The 16,490-nt window shown below is 51.5% G+C and overlaps 1 protein-coding gene and 1 long non-coding RNA gene across 19 annotated transcripts in view; one reads left to right on the top strand and one right to left on the bottom strand.

Moving 5' to 3' along the window:
* Positions 1-381: 381 nt before the first annotated feature.
* On the bottom strand, positions 382-4,328 carry IRX5 (iroquois homeobox 5). Its single transcript, XM_008257303.5, has 3 exons — positions 3,564-4,328; positions 2,019-2,424; positions 382-1,828 (listed from the first exon to the last, which is right to left on the bottom strand). The coding sequence occupies exons 1-3, from the start codon at positions 3,810-3,812 to the stop codon at positions 1,020-1,022; spliced, it is 1,464 nt and encodes a 487-aa protein (XP_008255525.3). The 5' UTR covers positions 3,813-4,328; the 3' UTR covers positions 382-1,019.
* Positions 4,329-5,804: 1,476 nt separating this feature from the next.
* LOC103348460 (uncharacterized) overlaps positions 5,805-16,490 on the top strand; it is a 56,281-nt gene continuing 45,595 nt past the window's right edge. For 7 of the 18 annotated variants that reach the window (XR_016224809.1, XR_016224807.1, XR_016224808.1 and 4 more), the window contains exons 1-4: positions 5,805-6,192; positions 9,477-9,598; positions 11,155-11,218; positions 15,927-16,027. This is a non-coding gene — a long non-coding RNA (uncharacterized LOC103348460). Of the gene's footprint in view, positions 6,193-7,300; positions 7,444-9,453; positions 9,599-11,154; positions 11,219-11,903; positions 12,019-15,926; positions 16,204-16,490 lie in introns of those variants that run through there. The other 11 variants (XR_016224814.1, XR_016224815.1, XR_016224813.1 and 8 more) reach the window with 8 other exon arrangements.

The following is a 16,490-nucleotide window of genomic DNA, read 5'->3' as shown; positions in this document are numbered from 1 at the left end:
CGCCCGGCATTAGCCCGCAGCACCTTTGAAATAGTAATAAGGGCTAAATCCGGCATAAAATCGAACTCATTAGCAGAGTTCACCAGCTGATTGCTTTGCATAAAACACGACACTGATTGGGAGTAATTAGGTTAAGCGCCGGCGCTGGGGTGGCGCGCGTCTCTGGCTGGCTCTGCCATCTTGGGTCCCTTCTGGGCGCGCGCTCGGGTCTCTCGGGTTCCTCCGGGGTCCGGTGCGCCCCAGGCCGCCCGCGCCGGTGGTGAGCCCGACGTGCATTGGGGCAGGGCTCACGGCCCGGTGGCGGTTTTTCCCCTGGCTCCCTGATGCTCCGTGGGACCCTTCACTCCCCGCTTCGCAAAAAAAAGTTGCCAAGTTTGCACCTTTTGACCAAGGCAAAGGACAGTTTATTGAGGCTTCTAAAAAGTAATGAGTGGCTCTGAATATGTTAAAATCTCTTTTAATTAAATAGTTTGCGTTTTACAAAGGCGGCTGCAGTTTATTTTACTTTTTTAAATCTAAGAGTATAACCTGTTTCCTTTCTGTAATAATACTTTAGCTCATACCCAGAAAAATTGATAGGTGTAAAAAATTAAATTAAACTTGTATTTTTTTAAACTATGAAACAGTTTTTTTGGGGGGGCGAGGGCAGAAACACAAATGTATATATTTATATTACAAAAAAAACATTAAATGCCTGTACAGGTGTCTTGTTTTCATAATTTACTTCAAAGATATGGAATTATCAATTTAAATACAAAAATGCTACATTAAATATACAGAATAGATTTAATACAAATCCTTTTTTTTTTTTAGTTTTTCGGTTGGGTAAGACGTGTGTGTGTGTGTGTGTGTGTGTGTGGAGATTGCGTTTTTATGCCAGCCATCTCCATAGACTATAAACTTTTGATAGGAGGGGTAGTTTATCTCTCTCTCTCTCTCTCTTTTTCGGTGATGGAAAAATAACTGCCAAGGCCATGTTTTTAATAAATTAGAGGAGTCCAGGCCCAGAGCAGCCCGCGTTAAATGTCCGACATACCTTTCTTCAGTTCATAGGCAGAGTCTTTGCACAGGTCTAGCTGCGACGCGCTCCGCAACACTTTCGGGTCCTTAGCCAAAGCGTCCGCTCGGTTCAACACCGTCTGGTTTAATCCATTGAAATGCGAGCCCGGGCCGGTGGCGGGGCCTGGCCCAGGCCCCGGGTGGCCATGGAGGTGTCCGAAGGAGCCATAGTTCGTGTAGCCGGGATAGAAGGGCGCGGTGTAGTAGAGGGGCCGGGACAGCACCGCGCCGCCCGGGAACGGACACTGCGCCGAGGGCGAGCGCGGCGGCGGCGCCGGGGCCGGCGATGCGCGGCTGCCTCCCAGGCCTTGCCCGGCTACGGGCCCGGGGCACGGCGGGCACGGCGAGCCCTCGCCCCCGCCGCCCCCGTCCTTGACCTTGTCCGAGGATGTGGCGATCTCGGCCAGAGACCACAGTTTGGGCTTGGCGAGCACGGCGGGCGGCGGCGGCGGCGGTGGCGGCGGCGGCGAGTGGATGACCGAGGGCCCGCCGGGACCCGGGGGCAACTCTCCCGCGGCCGGGTGCGGGCCGGGTGCCGGCGCGCCCGCCGGGTAGTGAGGGGCCGGGTCCTCCGCCAGCCGCGCGGCCGCCGGCCCAGCCGGGGAGGGCCCGCCGACGCGGGGGGGCCCGGGCAGGGTGTCGTGGCGGCCCTCGCAGGGCTGCTCCTTAAAATCCGAGTCGCTGAGGCTGCCCTCGGTCTCCTTGCCGGCGGGGGTGGGCGGCCCCTGCAGCCGCTCACAGCCCGAAGCCGCCTTCTGCTCTGCTCCTCCTGCGGGCGAAATCCGGCTGTCAGAGGCGCTGAGGCCGCGCCGCCCGGGGCCCTGGGGTCCTGCCCGAGGACGCAGAGACCGCCCCCGGCCTCCCCCAGTCCCCAGCCCCGGGGCCCCGCGTGCGCCCCCTCCAGGACCCCCTTGTCCTTCTCACACCCGCTCCCCGTCCTCTCTCCCCTGCGCACCAACCTGCTTCGGGGCCCTCGGGGTCGCCCTTGTCCTCGGCTTTCTGGGGCTCGTCCTCGTCGTTCTTCTCCAGGTCGATGTTCTCCTCCTCCTCCTCGTCCTCGCTGCGGTTCCGCGGCGTCCACGTCATCTTGTTCTCCTTCTTGAGGCGCCGGCGTGCGTTGGCGAACCAGGTGGACACCTGGGTGAGGGTCATCTTGGTGATGATGGCCAGCATGATCTTCTCGCCCTTGGTGGGGTAGGGGTTCTTGCGGTGCTCGTTGAGCCAGGCCTTGAGCGTGGCGGTGGCGTCCCGCGTGGCGTTCTTCCGGTACGCGGGATCCCCGTACGGGTATGAGCCCAGGGGCGCGGCGTACGGGTGGTAGCCCAAGGAGCCCGCCATGCCGGGAGTGTGGTCGTAGGGAGAGCCCTGCGGGGTACGGGCAGAGAGGAGGTGAGTGTCCCCGCGCAATGACGGACTCGCACTTGTGCGGCGCCCCAGGGGTCTCGCGGGCAGCGCGAGGCCGGAGCTCTGGCTACCTCCCCCCCACGGGGTCAGGGCTCGCCGGGTCCCACACGGGAGAGACCCCTCCCCCTCGCAGGAAGGTCGCAGGGAACCCCTATTCCGTAGTCCAGCCCTTGCCGGGCCCCTGAAGCTGAGCGGGCCTCGGCGCCCCACCCTGCGGGCCCCCGCGTGCCAGGACACGTCCGTAGCCCGGTGCGCAGAGGTGGCCACCGCGGCCCGGTCCTCCGTGCGGACAGAGGCCTGGCCAGCGGCGGAGAATGCGCGGCGCGCCCGGGGAGGCCGCACGTTGGGCGCAGGAGGGGAAGAACAAGGGCAGTCAAGGCATTTTATTATTAATAATTATTCTTTTTAATCGGTAAAAAAAAACCCTCAAAACCCTCAAACAGAAAACTGAGCTCTATCCCCGCACTCCCACCTCCAAAACGGCTAACCCCACACGCCACAGCCACCGCGCTTTTCCAGAAAGTGCAGCCGGCCGAAAAATCCCGGATGCACCGCAGCTCGGCCGACTTTTCAGAAATTTAATACCTCCAAATCGGATTGCGAAGATAGGATTACGGATTTGCAACATTTTGGAGGATTAATTAAAGGCGAGGCCAACCACATTTACATAGACTCAGCACGCTCCTGCTCGGGTTTCGGGTCCATTTCTTTGGAGTAACTTTTCCCAAATGGCAAAAAAAAAAAAAACACCCAAAATTAATTAATTAATTCCATAAAATTGCAGGGCGGCCTGGAGCTCACGTTAGACCCGAACGCGGCCCTTTAATTGCAAAGACCTCTGCTCCCACCCCACCCCCACCCCCACCCCCAAACACCCGCGATCCGGGCGAGACGCGGCTTCTCTTCCTAGCAAGTCCTGAGCCCGAGGCCCGGGCGAGGCCGAGCGAGACAATCGCCCAAGTTTGCTGGGGCCGCGAGGCTCGGCGGGGCAGTTCGGCGGCGGCGCCCAGGCCCGTGTCCCCCCGCGTCCCCGCCGCCCGGCCGCCCTCGTCCGCCCCTGGCCGTCCTCTGCGCCCCGGCGCGGCTCCCCGCTCACTCACCACGTACGAGGAGAAGGCGGCGGCGGCTGCAGCCGCGGGGTCGGCGCCGTACTGGAGGTGCGAGTTGTAGCCCGGCGAGGGCGCCGTGAAGGCAGTGGAGCCGGCGTAGGGCGAGAACGCGGAGCCCGAAGACGAGCGGCCGAGCTCATCCGTGCGGGGCCCCGAGATGACGCTGGTGCTGTACGCCGGGCACGAGTAGAGCGCCAGCGAGGCGGACGGCTGGTACAAGTAGCCCTGCGGATAGGACATGGCCACACACGGGCATGGGGCGCGCCGCGCCGCGGCCGCCAACCAGCCGGGCGGCGCCCTGCGAGGGCGAGCGGGAGGGCACCTGGCCTCTGGCCGCCCCGGGCCGCCGCTCCTCGGGCCCCGGCTCTTGGGCCCGCGGCGCCTTCCTCGCTGGCTTCCCGCGCGCCTTCGGCTGCCACCGCCGCGCCCGCTCCTCTGCGCGCCTCGCTCGCCCCGGCTGGGCTTTTTCCCCCTCCCCTCCCTTGCTGCTTTCTCTCTTTTTTTTTTTTTCCTCCCCCCCCCCCCTCGCTCTTTGCACCGGGGGGCTCTGCTTTTGGCTTCGCAAAGGTCCTGCCAAGATGCTAAGTTGGAAATTGAGGATTCTGACGCCTTGTGCGCGCCCGAAGCTCCTCCTTCCCGGGGTGTAGTCGGTGGGAGGACTGGCAGGAGCCTCGGGGCGGCCGCAGCCAACCCGGCCGCCAGGCGCGCCTCGCCCTCTCCCTCTTCCTCCCCGGCTCGGTCTCCCGCTCGCTGGCGCGCCCCTCGCCCCTCCCTCGCGCCCGCCTCCCCTCCGCGGCCCCCCTCTCCCCTCCCCCCGGCCTCTCCCCCCCCCCTCCTTTCCCCTCCCCGCTCTCTCCCTCTCTTTTCTCTCAGACTCTCGAGCGCCGGCCCCAGGATGACAATCGCATCCCGGGAGCGCCGAGCCCTTCCAACTTTCCTCCCCTGCTAACTCGGGGCGGAGCGGCGGTCCTGACGCGCGGCCGCGGCTCCCCGAGAACGGCCCGGGCCGCCCCGGAGCACAAAGGCGCCGCCGAGGCCGCTCGGCGCCCTCCTCGCCTCCGCCAGTCGCCGACTTCGCGGACTGCCGGTTCCCGGGGAGGACGGGTTCCCGGGAGGTTCGTCGCCCGCCCCTCCCCGGCTTCTCCCCAAACTGCGGGGCTCGAGGGCGAGCCGGAGACCCGGCAGGCAGGACCCTGGGAGAGACGGATGGATGCCCGCGCCCGGGGCGCAGGGAATCCGCAACGCTTTGCCCTCTGCTCAGCAGCAGCAGCAGGTGGGCGAGAGCCAGGCCTCGGACGTGGGCACGTCCTCGGCGCGGTCTCCCAGCCCCCGACCCCCACCGGCCGGCCAAGGAGGAGACGCTGGAGGCCCGGGACGGCGGGGTCGCCCGTCTCCGGCGCAGCGGTGGTGGGAACAGGGGCGCTACAGCCGAGAGATCTCCGGCCGCCCGCGCCCCGACCCGCGCCCCGCAGCCTTTCTTTCTTTCTCTCGGGGCCTGCCTTCGGCGGCTCGCCCCGCCAGGTCCGTGGTGGTGCAGGGTGCGGGCCCCCCGCCCCTTTTGTTCCACGAAGTCGCCTTCCCCTTCGCACGCACCCGCGCACCCGCCCAAGCGCCACGGCAAACACTCGGCCGAGCAGTGCCCAACCCAGCCACTGTTTGCTCAGCGAGGCGCTGGCGAGGCGGAGGCACACACAGCCGAGGCGCAGGCACGGCCCCTGCCCACCACAGAGCCTGGCCCACAAGTCGCCGACGCGCCGGGGTGGGCAGGGGCGCAGGGGACCCGGCCCCGCGTCGGGCACGCCGCCAGAGCTTCTGGGACCAAGCACTTCGTGGCCTTTTACAGCTGGGGCCGCTCGTAACCCAAGCCAAACTGTACCCGAAGTTCCTCGCAATGACTTCGACGTGCGAGATTCACTTTATTCGCGGAGCTCCAGCCCCCACGCACCCACCCAGCCCACTGCCACCCGCTCGGGGCCGCGCCTCCACGCACGCGCGCTGGCCCCTCCCCTCCGCCCGCTCCCGGCTCCCAGGCTCCGCCCCTCACCTCCCCCCGCCCCCCAGCGGACCGAGCCTGGCCGCCTGCATTCCCCAAGAACCTCTCGGGCCGCCCAGCCCCTTTCCTTACACTGCCTCCACCTGTGATTGGACGCTGGCTCCCCTTGGCTCCGCCCCCCCAGCGGCCGGGCCCGCTTCCCTCCCTGTCCCAGCGCCCAAGGGGCGGGGCTGGGCGGGGCTTCGGTGGCGCTATTGTCATGGAGACGGGAAGCCGGCCTCACCGGCGGCTGGGACCTCGCGGGCCGAGGGGGGCTGCTAGCGGGCCGGGACTGAGGAGAGGCGGAGCGGCCCGGACCGCGGGAACGTGCGGGAACGCGGAGCCGGCTGGTGGCGGCCTCCACGGCGGCACCGTCGCGGGCCCAGTGTGGGCCCCCGCCCTGCTCCTCGCGGCCCCACCGCCCCTCAGTGCCCGCCCTCGGCTCCGCCCGCGGCCGCCGCCAGCGCCGCCGCAGCCCCTCGCGCTAACGGTCGGCAACGGCCCGCGTGCGCCGCCCGCCGGGGGCTCGCGCCTGCCACGAGGGAGCGTCCGCGGCCCGCGCGTCCGCGTCCGCGTCGCGGAGCAGAGGTGAGCCCCCCGACCCGAGCCAGGTGCCCCGGGCGGCGCGGGCGCGGAGCGGGTGGACGCCGCGCGATGGGCCCGCGTGGGTGTTGTTGGCCGGGGCCCTCGCGGGCGGGCGCGCGCGCGTGGGTAGCTCCCCTGCTCCCGTCCCCCTGGGCTCTGGTGCGGGCCGACCGCTTCCGAAAGGCGGTTTGTGCCGCGGGGACGCGGGGTCTGTCCCGCAGACAGCCTCATTCCCTCTTCCGCCACTGTGGGCCGCGGGCGAGCCCCGCCGGGCTCCCCCGGCCCGCCCGCCTTGCCGGCGTCAGGACTGGAGAGACTCCCGCAAGATAGCGAAGCGTTTCCAGTGGACGCTTCTGTCGCCGTGGTTGTCACCTCCGCTCTGCGTCAAATTTAGGGCTCATTTCTTAAGGATGTCTCTATTTTCTGCTTTATTTGCACATTGATGGCCGTGCTGCTCGGCTGGCCGCGGCCGCCCGCAGGCTGCGACGGGACGGGGCCAGGAGGGGCTGGGCGCGGGGACAGCGCCCGCCGGTGCGGTGGGGGCTCCTCTTTTTTTTTTTTTTTTTTTTTTTTTTTTTGGCCCCTGAACACGAGGTCCTAACTTTCTGTATTTTGGCGATGGTGACGTCGCGCCCCCTTTCCCCTGCAGCGTTTCCGTTTGGAAGAGGCGGCCTCGCTGCCCACGCTCGCTCTCCACCAGCAGAGGTGGCATCCCAGGGTGCCCAGGGAGCTTTTCTCCTCTTTCTTATCTTTCTCAGTATTTTCACTTACACCAGGGGATAGGCTTGCTCTGATCGTTGTTGGTGTAAAAAAAAAAAAAAAAACCAAACCACAGGACTATTAAAAATTCATTTGCAAACGACCTAAGGGGTTTATTGGTTTGTTTGCCCAGATCCGGGGATGCCTACCTGTTAAAATGCAAAGCTCTCAAAAGTGAGACCCGCAGCTGTGCTGCCCGCACGCGGCCAGAGAGCTGGCTGTGCCAGGTTCGGCTGCACAGCTGGCATTGTTTCAGTGCGGAAGAGAGGCCGTTCCTGTCGGTTCCGTGTTAAGAGCTGTTTCCAGGCGAAACTTTAAAGACTCATAAAAGTGGCTGTGCTGTATTTTAAAGATCTCATCATTCTTGTGGGAGAGACACAACACCCACCCCGGGAAAGGCAACAGATTGCTCCTGTCATATCGCCGGGGCTGTGTTGGAGTGTACTTAAAGGATTATGATTGATAAGGCTGTCTTGCCAGAGAATGTTGACACAGGTGTGCATCGTTATCTTAATTAAGATCCCGAGAAAACGTTGTCTGTAAATGGTGACATAAGAAGGGCGGCATATTTTTTTTTGTACAGTTTTGTTTTTGGAGATTTTTAATAGCACTTGAAGCCTGTCTTTGAGCTCCCAGGGTCTGTGAGCGCTCTGGCAACAGAAGTTTTCGAGAGGAATGATAGTTTAGCGTTAAGTGTTCTGGCGTGCACCGAGACTACTTGTGGCTTCTTGGCAGTGCCTCGTGCCGGCTTTCTTTGTGCCCTACCTTTGTGGAATCATGGTGTCCAATTACGAAAGAAAAGCATAAAACAGAGCAGTGCATTAGTAAGTAAACATTTTATTAGTGTTCAGAATGAATCTGTAGAGAAAGGCGAGCTTAATGCGCAGAAACAGGGATAGAATAAAAAGGTCAACACAAGGCAAATTTATGTCACTTCATTTTTTTGAAAAAGAGAAACCGTCTCCTGGAATGTCTTAAAGATCTAAAATCACTTGTTTTTCACCTCATCAGGTACTTAGCTACAGTGTTTACAGAATGCCTTGTTTTTATTTCTAAAAATAGAGGGACATTTTTTATTTCTCCCAAAAGCATTGTTGTGTAAATTGCAGTGGATGAGCCAAGTGAAGATGGTACATTTAGCCCCTTGATGACTCAAGGGTCTGAGTCACAACCTGGGTGACCTGGGACTATCACCGTCCTCTACCCCAGCTTTTTGGATGCACAAACAGTGACAAGACAGATGCTGTTGATTATTGTACTCTCGGCTTATCCAGGCCCTGATGCCCTTCAACATAGTCTTATATTAGAATTCCCACCCCCACCTCGCAGCTTACGATTTCCTGGAAGCTGGGTGTCGATCATCAGAGTGTGGGTAAGATGTGTGGTTTTCCCCAATGGTAAAACTCGGCGCAGAGAGAGGAAATGAAAGTGGAGGAGCCGCACAGGCAGCTGATGCCAGAAGCCAGGTGTGGAGTCACAGTTCATTCTTGACTCCAAGGATAATTAGCTGGTTAGAATTACACGGTAAAGGGAAATCAAAGAAAGACTTATTTAGATTTGTTTGCTGACACTAAAACAAGAGCATTAATTTGGAGATCATCGCTGTGCCTCCAGTTCTGTCTCTGGCATCTGTGATCTCCATCCTCAAGCTATTATCCATGTGTATTTTCATTTTTGATATGTTGTGTTAAAAGACATGAACTAAGTACCTATCATTTATTTTAGTGAACAAAAACAAATCATTATTAATATATGAGTACTTACACAATCTAGAAATCTTGGAGCAAATTTAAATGTCCTTTGGTTGAGAACATGGAAAGAAACGAGTGATAGAATCCTGAGTGCGTTAAACACACGGCCGTGCTTCGGAACAGCCATTTAACTCTACAGAGGCACATCCCTTTTCCGTGGTAGTGGCTCAGTCTGCATGTTCGCTTCAATTTCTGCATTGTGTTACCTGCTGTATTTTTTTAAATATCTTTTTTGTTATATTTGTCAGCTGTTTTGTAGAGAACAATTTTCCTTAATAGAATAGCAGCAGGTGCAGCTCTAAGGACATGTAAAATCTGTAATTTTTTTTCCTTATTCAGTACTGACTCTGGGTTGGGTTCACAGCACTGCTCTGAAGTGTGCAAAAGAGGACTTACTTCTGAATAAATATGCATAGCGGCAGTATAACTAAGCACCAATTTGGCTTGGTATATTAACTTAGATGCTCCAAAATTGAAAACCAGTATATTCTAATGCAGTTCAAGTTTAAGTCTTGATTAGTAAGGATGCACTTAACATTTGTTCAGGAGAAGGGAATATAATTTTCCCCTGCAGTTGTCATTTATGTAATCCATTTTTCTAGCCTCTTCTCAGGCTAATGATATCCCTTATCTTGATACAGCTTTGACTTGTTTATTTGCCATAATATGGAATGATACCTTGGAGAAAATTAGATTAGATATTCACATCTGATATCCCAAAAGTATTATTATTCATCTGTGTTTCTTTAAACAGAATCATTTCCATTCTCTGTGCAGGTGATAAATATGATGCGTCCATAATACACATGGAGGTGCTCAGCTAAGTTCACTTCTGAACTGTGGGGTTGCTCCAGATGTTGGTGAAATCTGTCCTTACACATCCCAAGTCCCATCTGCAAGTGAGTGTCTGCCCGCAGTGGGTGTGTCGGCGGGTGGAGTAACCCTGACACAGGCTTCTGGCCAGAGGGCGAAGTGCAGAGTGTAGAGGATGTCACTCAAGGTCTTTGATTATTAAAATGGTAATATTCGCTTTAAAGAAAGCTGCAGTAAATAGGGACACTTGATTTATGGATGACACAGAATAAGTTATTTATTTTTAGTTATCATTTATCCTGGAGTTACATTAAGTGATTTACCTTTTAACAATATCGATGGATAGTAAAATTTATAAACTTTGTGCTTTTCATAAAAATCAAAACTAAGGTTATGCTATTTCATAGAAATAGACTTTTTTAGGGAAATAATTCAATTATACTAAGTCACAGCTTTAAATTCTTTTAATTCCCTTGCTCTTTTGAGAATGAATTCAGGGAGGGAGGGAGATTAGGGTAGGTAGTATCACTATGCTTTTAAAATTATATATATGAAATTTGCTCCCCTTATTTAAATAAAAAAAATTTTAAAAGGAATTTTGAACTTAGTGGGGGTATCAGCTCCAGTCTTGGGTGACAAGCTCTGTTAGTGACAAAGAGTATACAGGCCTATGCAAAACTTGTCATTTCTCATCAGATAGAGGCTGGTGAGTACAGGTGGATAGGAAAGCCACGGGAGAAACTCTTGCAGAATGTTGGCGTTGTCTCGTGGGCAGGTCCTGGCAGACCAAGGACCCAGACTGTGCACAGACATTTTGTTGAGTAAAAATGATGGTTGCGTGGCCAGAAAAGCAGCCGATTTTACAGAAGGCCACTGTGGGCAGCACGGCCTCCGGTAGAAGCGGTGCTCCGTGCGGGTGCCTTGAGCCCCCCAGGGATGGTGCGCAGCGTGACTGGGTGTGCGGGCGTCTGAAGGCCTGGCCCTGCCTTCCTGTGCCCGTGGTCGGAACCGCGGGAAGACAGCCTCAGCTCCCACCGCTCTGCAGCATCCCGAGAGCTGGAAGACACAGGAGAGAGGGCCAGAAACCCGGACATGGACGGGGAGCAGCCTGCTTTCCCTTTGTTTGCCTTTAAGCTTAGTTTGTTGTTTTGTTTTTAAATCATGTGGAGAGTTGTTGAATTTGAAGTGGAAGAAGATCTGGGTTTTTGTTTTATTTTATTTGTTGGCCTGCTTAAGGATAAGTACAAGAAAAAGCTAAACGTCTATGCAGATGGGTTGACGTTTCCATCTGCTGTCAGCCAAATTGATTATTAAGGTTCGTATTTCATACATGTTGAAAATATTCCAATGGATTACAGCACAGGTGCTCCTTTTATGTAAAAGTAGATGTTTGTGGGAGAGGCCCCGCTCTTGAAAATGTGAAGAAAAGATGTCCTTTTAGCAGTAATGGCTTATGGCTGATTAATTGAGAAGGTTGTACTGAATGTTCTCTGGTGGAAATAGCTGGAGTGTGCCATTTTGAGAAATGCATTTGAGAAATCCAGGAATAAAATCAATGGAAGTGTTGATAATTAAATTGGGATTCCATGCAGGAAGGACATGGGGGGAAGCTGAAGCTAACCAGTGTTGTTTTCTCTTTAAGAGCCTGCAGTCGCTAGCAAAGCCGCTGGGCCGGCTGTTGGAGCAGAAGGTTCTGGAGACAGCAGGTAACACTGTCTCTGCCGAGACCGCGCTCCGCTCCTCGTGGGCCTGAGCCTTGTGGCAAACCCCGCTTTGTCCTGCACACAGCGACTTCTTCAACTTGAGATCTGGAAAGGCCCTTATTTTCCTCTGCTAAGTTTTTGAGCCTGTTTGTCCCAGGGCTCGGGCCTGCTTTTGGAGAGCTGAGAGATGTCATGTGGGTGTACTCAGCACCCTTAAAATAGCCTCTCTCTGAGAACGAGGGCCGAGCTGCCGTCCTGCACAGCCCCGGCGGCTGTCGTGCAGTGTGTGGTGGCCGGGCATGCAGTGTGCACGCTGTGGAACTGTCCTCGTTCACCTCGCTTCCTTGTCGCCTTCCGCCACCCCCACCCCCCAGGGGGCATGTGCTCTCTGCCACAGCCACAGCCACCAGCCACAGGGAAGCCTGGGCTGGCAGCGGGTTCCAGAGCTCGGCCAGGCGGTCGCTGGGCCCAGCTTGGGGAATTCTGGTGAGCCGGACCGAGAGTGCTCTTGCTGGTTCAGAGCTTTCAGTCCCTTTGCCTTTTCCACGTGGTCCTTTCCCTACCGGAGGTCGGCTTGCTCCTCGCCCTGCAGCTGTCGCAGGCGTTCACGTGGAGTGGAGGACTGGGTGTTCTTCTGGATGACACATCTATAATGTCCCTGGGAACTCTTTCATTTCCCAAAACCTAGTGCTCATGGTAGTGATGAATCGGTCTGATGTTCTTGAAGAACAAGCTGGGTTCCATTTGTGTCTGTCAGGGAGAATTCTGTCTTCTCATGGTGTAATGGCACATTGAATATGCAGGTAAAATTAACGACAGCCAAAACTCCTTTGTAAAAGAGTAATTACGATGTCTATGAATGCTTGTGCAGACTTAAGTTGTGTGATGAGATTTCTGTGTTCCTCTTTAAAAAAAAAAATGTACTTTTCTAGTCATTAAGAATATCTGCCCCCTGAATTATATCTGGGGAGGAATAGTAATACAAGAATGGAGGGCTGCATGATGTTTAATTACATAATTAGGAAATTGATAAAAATGTGGTAACAAAACTCAGTTTCTCCCATTAAAGGAACCAGCATACATTTGAAAACAAAAACCATCAGGCAGAGCACTCTGTTAGTCCAACAGTGTTTTGGAAATATACTAATTCCAGGGTCTTGTGCTCATGCCTGTATACCTTTGGGGAGGTTATAAGCGGCAGAGGAAGCCACTACAATGTAGAGTAGAAGAAGAGGGTGACAGCAGAGTGGCAGACAGAGTTTACACTTGCAGGAACAATTCAGTGTTGTGACTGTGACCAACTTTCACCTCTGTGTACTTGACTTACCACTCTGGCTTTATAAATATCAGCGTATGTGGTCTTGACCTCTGTGATACCATGTTTTGTCTTTGTTACATAGAACTATGGATTGTCTGTGAGCCAAATGTCTTATTTATTTATTTTTTGTAATTTTTATTCTCTGTAGGGCACTTTTAAAATAAAAGGTTGATGTGACTTAGAGAGTAAAATTTCAATCATGCCTCCGAACATAGACATGCGGCCTTGACTAATTTAGAACTGTGGAAGGGGGCAGGTAAAACCGTTTTCGGCTGAAACGCACTAATACGGCAGCCGTGGAGATTCCGTGTTTGTTAACATAATAGCGACGGCGTTTCTCCTCCTCCTCCTTGTGGTTTTGTCCAGCGCGATGTTCCGGTGGCAGTTGCGCCGACTGTTAAGTGTTTAAATGATGACACCATTATGTGAAGTGGTTTTGAAATGAGAGACTCCAGCCAAGAATTACATCTGCTCCCATCTCCTTCAAATCATACTCTCTGGCAGTACAGATGATGATTGATTTGTTTGTGACAGATTGCAGGAAACAGTCATTGATTTTTCAATATTTTACCTTAAAATTATTTACAGTTGCAACCATGGGGAGGTATTTCCATGGGCTGTCAGCCCTGAAAGACTAGGATAATATTCCCTGCTCTCTGACAAGACAAATTACCTGTAATGAGTGCAGTAGCTGAAGGGTATACTTTTATTTTAAAATATGTCAATAACCCCAGTGACTAAACGAATATTGATTTAGCATAATGAAGCCTGAGTAATGTGAAAATGAGCTTTTTCAAGGGGCACGGTGGAGACTCTCTTTTCAGCTGGTTGTAAGAAGCTTCCCACTCTCCTCCTCTGGAGCCGGCAGGAACGCAGTTTCCTAAGCAAGCCATCAGGAGCCACAGTGGTGTTTGTGATCACCAGAGTCTAAATATTTTGCCCTTGCTGTGAGCGGTTCTTTTCACGGCTTAGGAGGAGCCTCAGAACATTCGTGGGAAATGCATACGGTGAATAAAACCACGCACAGGTTTCAAAAATCTTTTTGCACCAAAATGAGCTTACCTTTTCATTCCATTTTTCCCTGAACTTTTTGAAGTACCTTCCAATTTGGAATCTTAATTTTAACCAGAATAGCTACTACTTTGTCTGGTGTTAGTTTTAACCAACTGAATATTTTTACAATTTCAGTACAGGTGTTTTTCATTGGGACCTCTGGTAATGAATATGAAAATGTTGTTAGCTGTGTGTACAGTTATTTGTGGATGAAGTCATAATCATATTAAGACATTTCACATGGGTTATTGTTGTAGTTAATGTGTCCCATTTTATGGTAGAATAACTCTATTTCTGCACTTCAGATTGCTTTTAGTGGGAATGAAGATTAATTTTCTGACATCCTAATTTTTGAAACAGGGCATGTTTTCAGCTTTGTCAGACACTCTCCCCTCTTTGTATGTATTCATTTTTTGATGAATTAAGATCACAGTATATAAGATCCTTCACAAAAGCATGACGTGTAACAAACAGTATATACCTTTATGTTTATGGTCTATGAGGTGACTGAAGATTTTATGCCTCAGTTAGCATTTCCATACCTAATTTAATAAGGAGCAAATAGGGTAAACAGTACGGACTATATATAGCAGAAAAGTAAGTATTTGAACAAGATGTCAAATTGACATGTCATGGGAACCTAACTCATTTTATGGTAACTAGTAGAAATAAAAACATTAAAATCAATAGGTAAAACCCCTTTAGAAATTAAAAGTGAGTTCTGATATGCAGGAAATTCAGCTGCTCTCTGTGGGTGCTAGTTCTCTTGTAGCACGGCACTGGAGATTTTGAATGAAATGGAAAATCTGAGTACATTTCAAGGGAAAAATAGGGTAGGCTGTAGGATGCAGAATAATCTTTTTGTTTTCCCCCAGGAATTTTCCTAAGGGTGTGACACCGAGGATTTCTTGTCATTTGTCTTAATTGTGTCCTGAAGTAAACTCGGCGCTTTGCAAAATACTGGACCTGTGCTTTGATAGGCCTTAGATTTCATTTCTATATCCACCTCCTCCCCCCAGTTCTTGCCCTTTTTCTATGAAAGGACTTTCGAAATGCAGAACTATAAGGCATATGCCATCACCATAAAGAAACCAGGAGCCCAAAGTCTTCAATCATTAATTCAGATGATAAAATGATTCCAGTATGATCAGTAGTGATCACAAAATATTTTTAAATGTGTAATTAATAATTATATGTATTTGTGGTAGGGTGTAACATGCAGTGTATACACACAGTGTATACTGATCAAAATAGGGTAATCAGCACTTCCCCTTCTATGACTTGACTTTGTGTTTAGAGACTTGGAGCTTCGTTCTTCTGTTTCTTCATAAATATATGCTAGTTGATTGTGTACTATAGGCTCCCCATGTGCAATGTAACATATAGTTGTGTTTTTTTAAGTTGATGTAATATCCTTAGAATATTTATGTTTCAGTCAAAAAAAGATGCGAATTTTTTTCCTCGATAATTTTTTAAAATCATATTTTCTTCAGACAAACCTTGCTTAAGAAAATCCTATGTTGTTGGTTACTTTATTTTGGAGTAAACAAAATATATAGTTAATACCTCATGACTCCATCATTTAGTTTGAACCTATGTGTTCATTTTACGGTATGTGTGGAAAACTATTTATATGGATTAAATTTAAAAAATCCGTAGATAAAGCTTTTTCTGGTGAAGTTCTCTTTTGGATACTACACCTTTCTCCAGTGCTTCTGTTCTCCTTGGGGAGAAACCACGGAAAGTCTTTTTAAATAACGCAAGTCATTGCCTGGGCTGGTTAAAACATTTGTTTCTGAAAAGGCTAAATACTCCCACTTTAAAAATCTTTCTTGTATTTGTGTCTTTTAAGATAAACAGTTCACTTTGATACGGTACTTACCAGTCTACTTAATTTTTTTCCAGAATTCACTTGACTGTATTTTGTCTGACCTTCTATAATAACTTAATGAAAGAACAAATCAGCATATAATTCTATTTTCCCTCTGACCTCAGCTGGCTGTAGAATTGCACCACTACTTTTGGGGTGCAATTTGATAGTTTGTGGGGACTGCAGTTTACAAATGTTCAGTGAGTCGTGGCAAATGGGAGATCAAAAATGTTTTGAAGTAAGCAGTTAGAAGAAACACTTCACCCTTATTACTAAGTTATTAAAATGCCTCCTAAGGTAGCATTTTTAATTAGTGTACATAATTGATTAGTGATTTGTCTTCTCCCAAGCATGAAGCAGCATGGCAATGGTGAGTGTGATCAATGAAGTATAAGATAGCAGGGCTGATGGGGACAGTGGTTGTGAATGCTCATGACAACTGAATGCTGTTTGTTTGTTTTTTCTTTTAGATTCAGCTGTCCATCTCTGAGGTTTCCTGTGATCTGTTTCAATCTAACTGCAAAGGACGTGGAAGGATCAAGTACCCATGTGGTTTAAACATGTTTTGAAGGTTTCTGTCCATAAACTATTCACTTTTTCCAATTAAAATCCTCAGTTGCCCTGCAGAAGAGGGTTAATCTCTTGTTGATCAGCAGTTTCTTGAAAATGCTTAATAGTGTAAAGTTATTACCAAGTATTTCCTGTTTTAATCAAGGTATAAGAAAAATAAAACAATTTATATGTTGACTTTTTCCCTAAAATGTCTTTATTAGATTGAATGTTTATAGCTAACAAAGAGGATTAAAAAAACTATTTTCTCCATCATAGTAATTCTGGCAATCACATATCATTAGAGTAGGTTTAAAACCACTTTCTACTATGGCTTTATTATATTTATGGGAGAAGAAAGACTAGGAGATTATCTGGATGTATATTTTAATTCTCTATATTAATCTTGTTGGAACAGACCATTTCTCCCTTAAACAGATCTGTTAGCTCAGTTCAGTTACAAGGAAAAGTCACCTTAACTTGGA

Source organism: Oryctolagus cuniculus, chromosome 18 (genome assembly GCF_051225735.1).
Source record: "Oryctolagus cuniculus isolate XC-2025 breed Fujian yellow rabbit chromosome 18, ASM5122573v1, whole genome shotgun sequence".
Classification (NCBI taxonomy): Eukaryota; Metazoa; Chordata; class Mammalia; order Lagomorpha; family Leporidae; genus Oryctolagus; species Oryctolagus cuniculus.
Note: the sequence above shows the minus strand (reverse complement) of the source record. Positions and strands in the feature narration are given on the sequence as shown.

Excerpts from the sequence above, each read along its gene's own strand:
- IRX5 (XM_008257303.5), bottom strand. The coding sequence starts at position 3,812 with ATGTCCTATCCGCAGGGCTACTTGTACCAGCCGTCCGCCTCGCTGGCG. Across the intron at positions 2,425-3,563 it reads CCGCCTTCTCCTCGTACGTG|GGCTCTCCCTACGACCACAC; the intron begins GTGAGTGAGCGG and ends CGTACCCCGCAG. Across the intron at positions 1,829-2,018 it reads CCCCGAGGGCCCCGAAGCAG|GAGGAGCAGAGCAGAAGGCG; the intron begins GTTGGTGCGCAG and ends TTTCGCCCGCAG.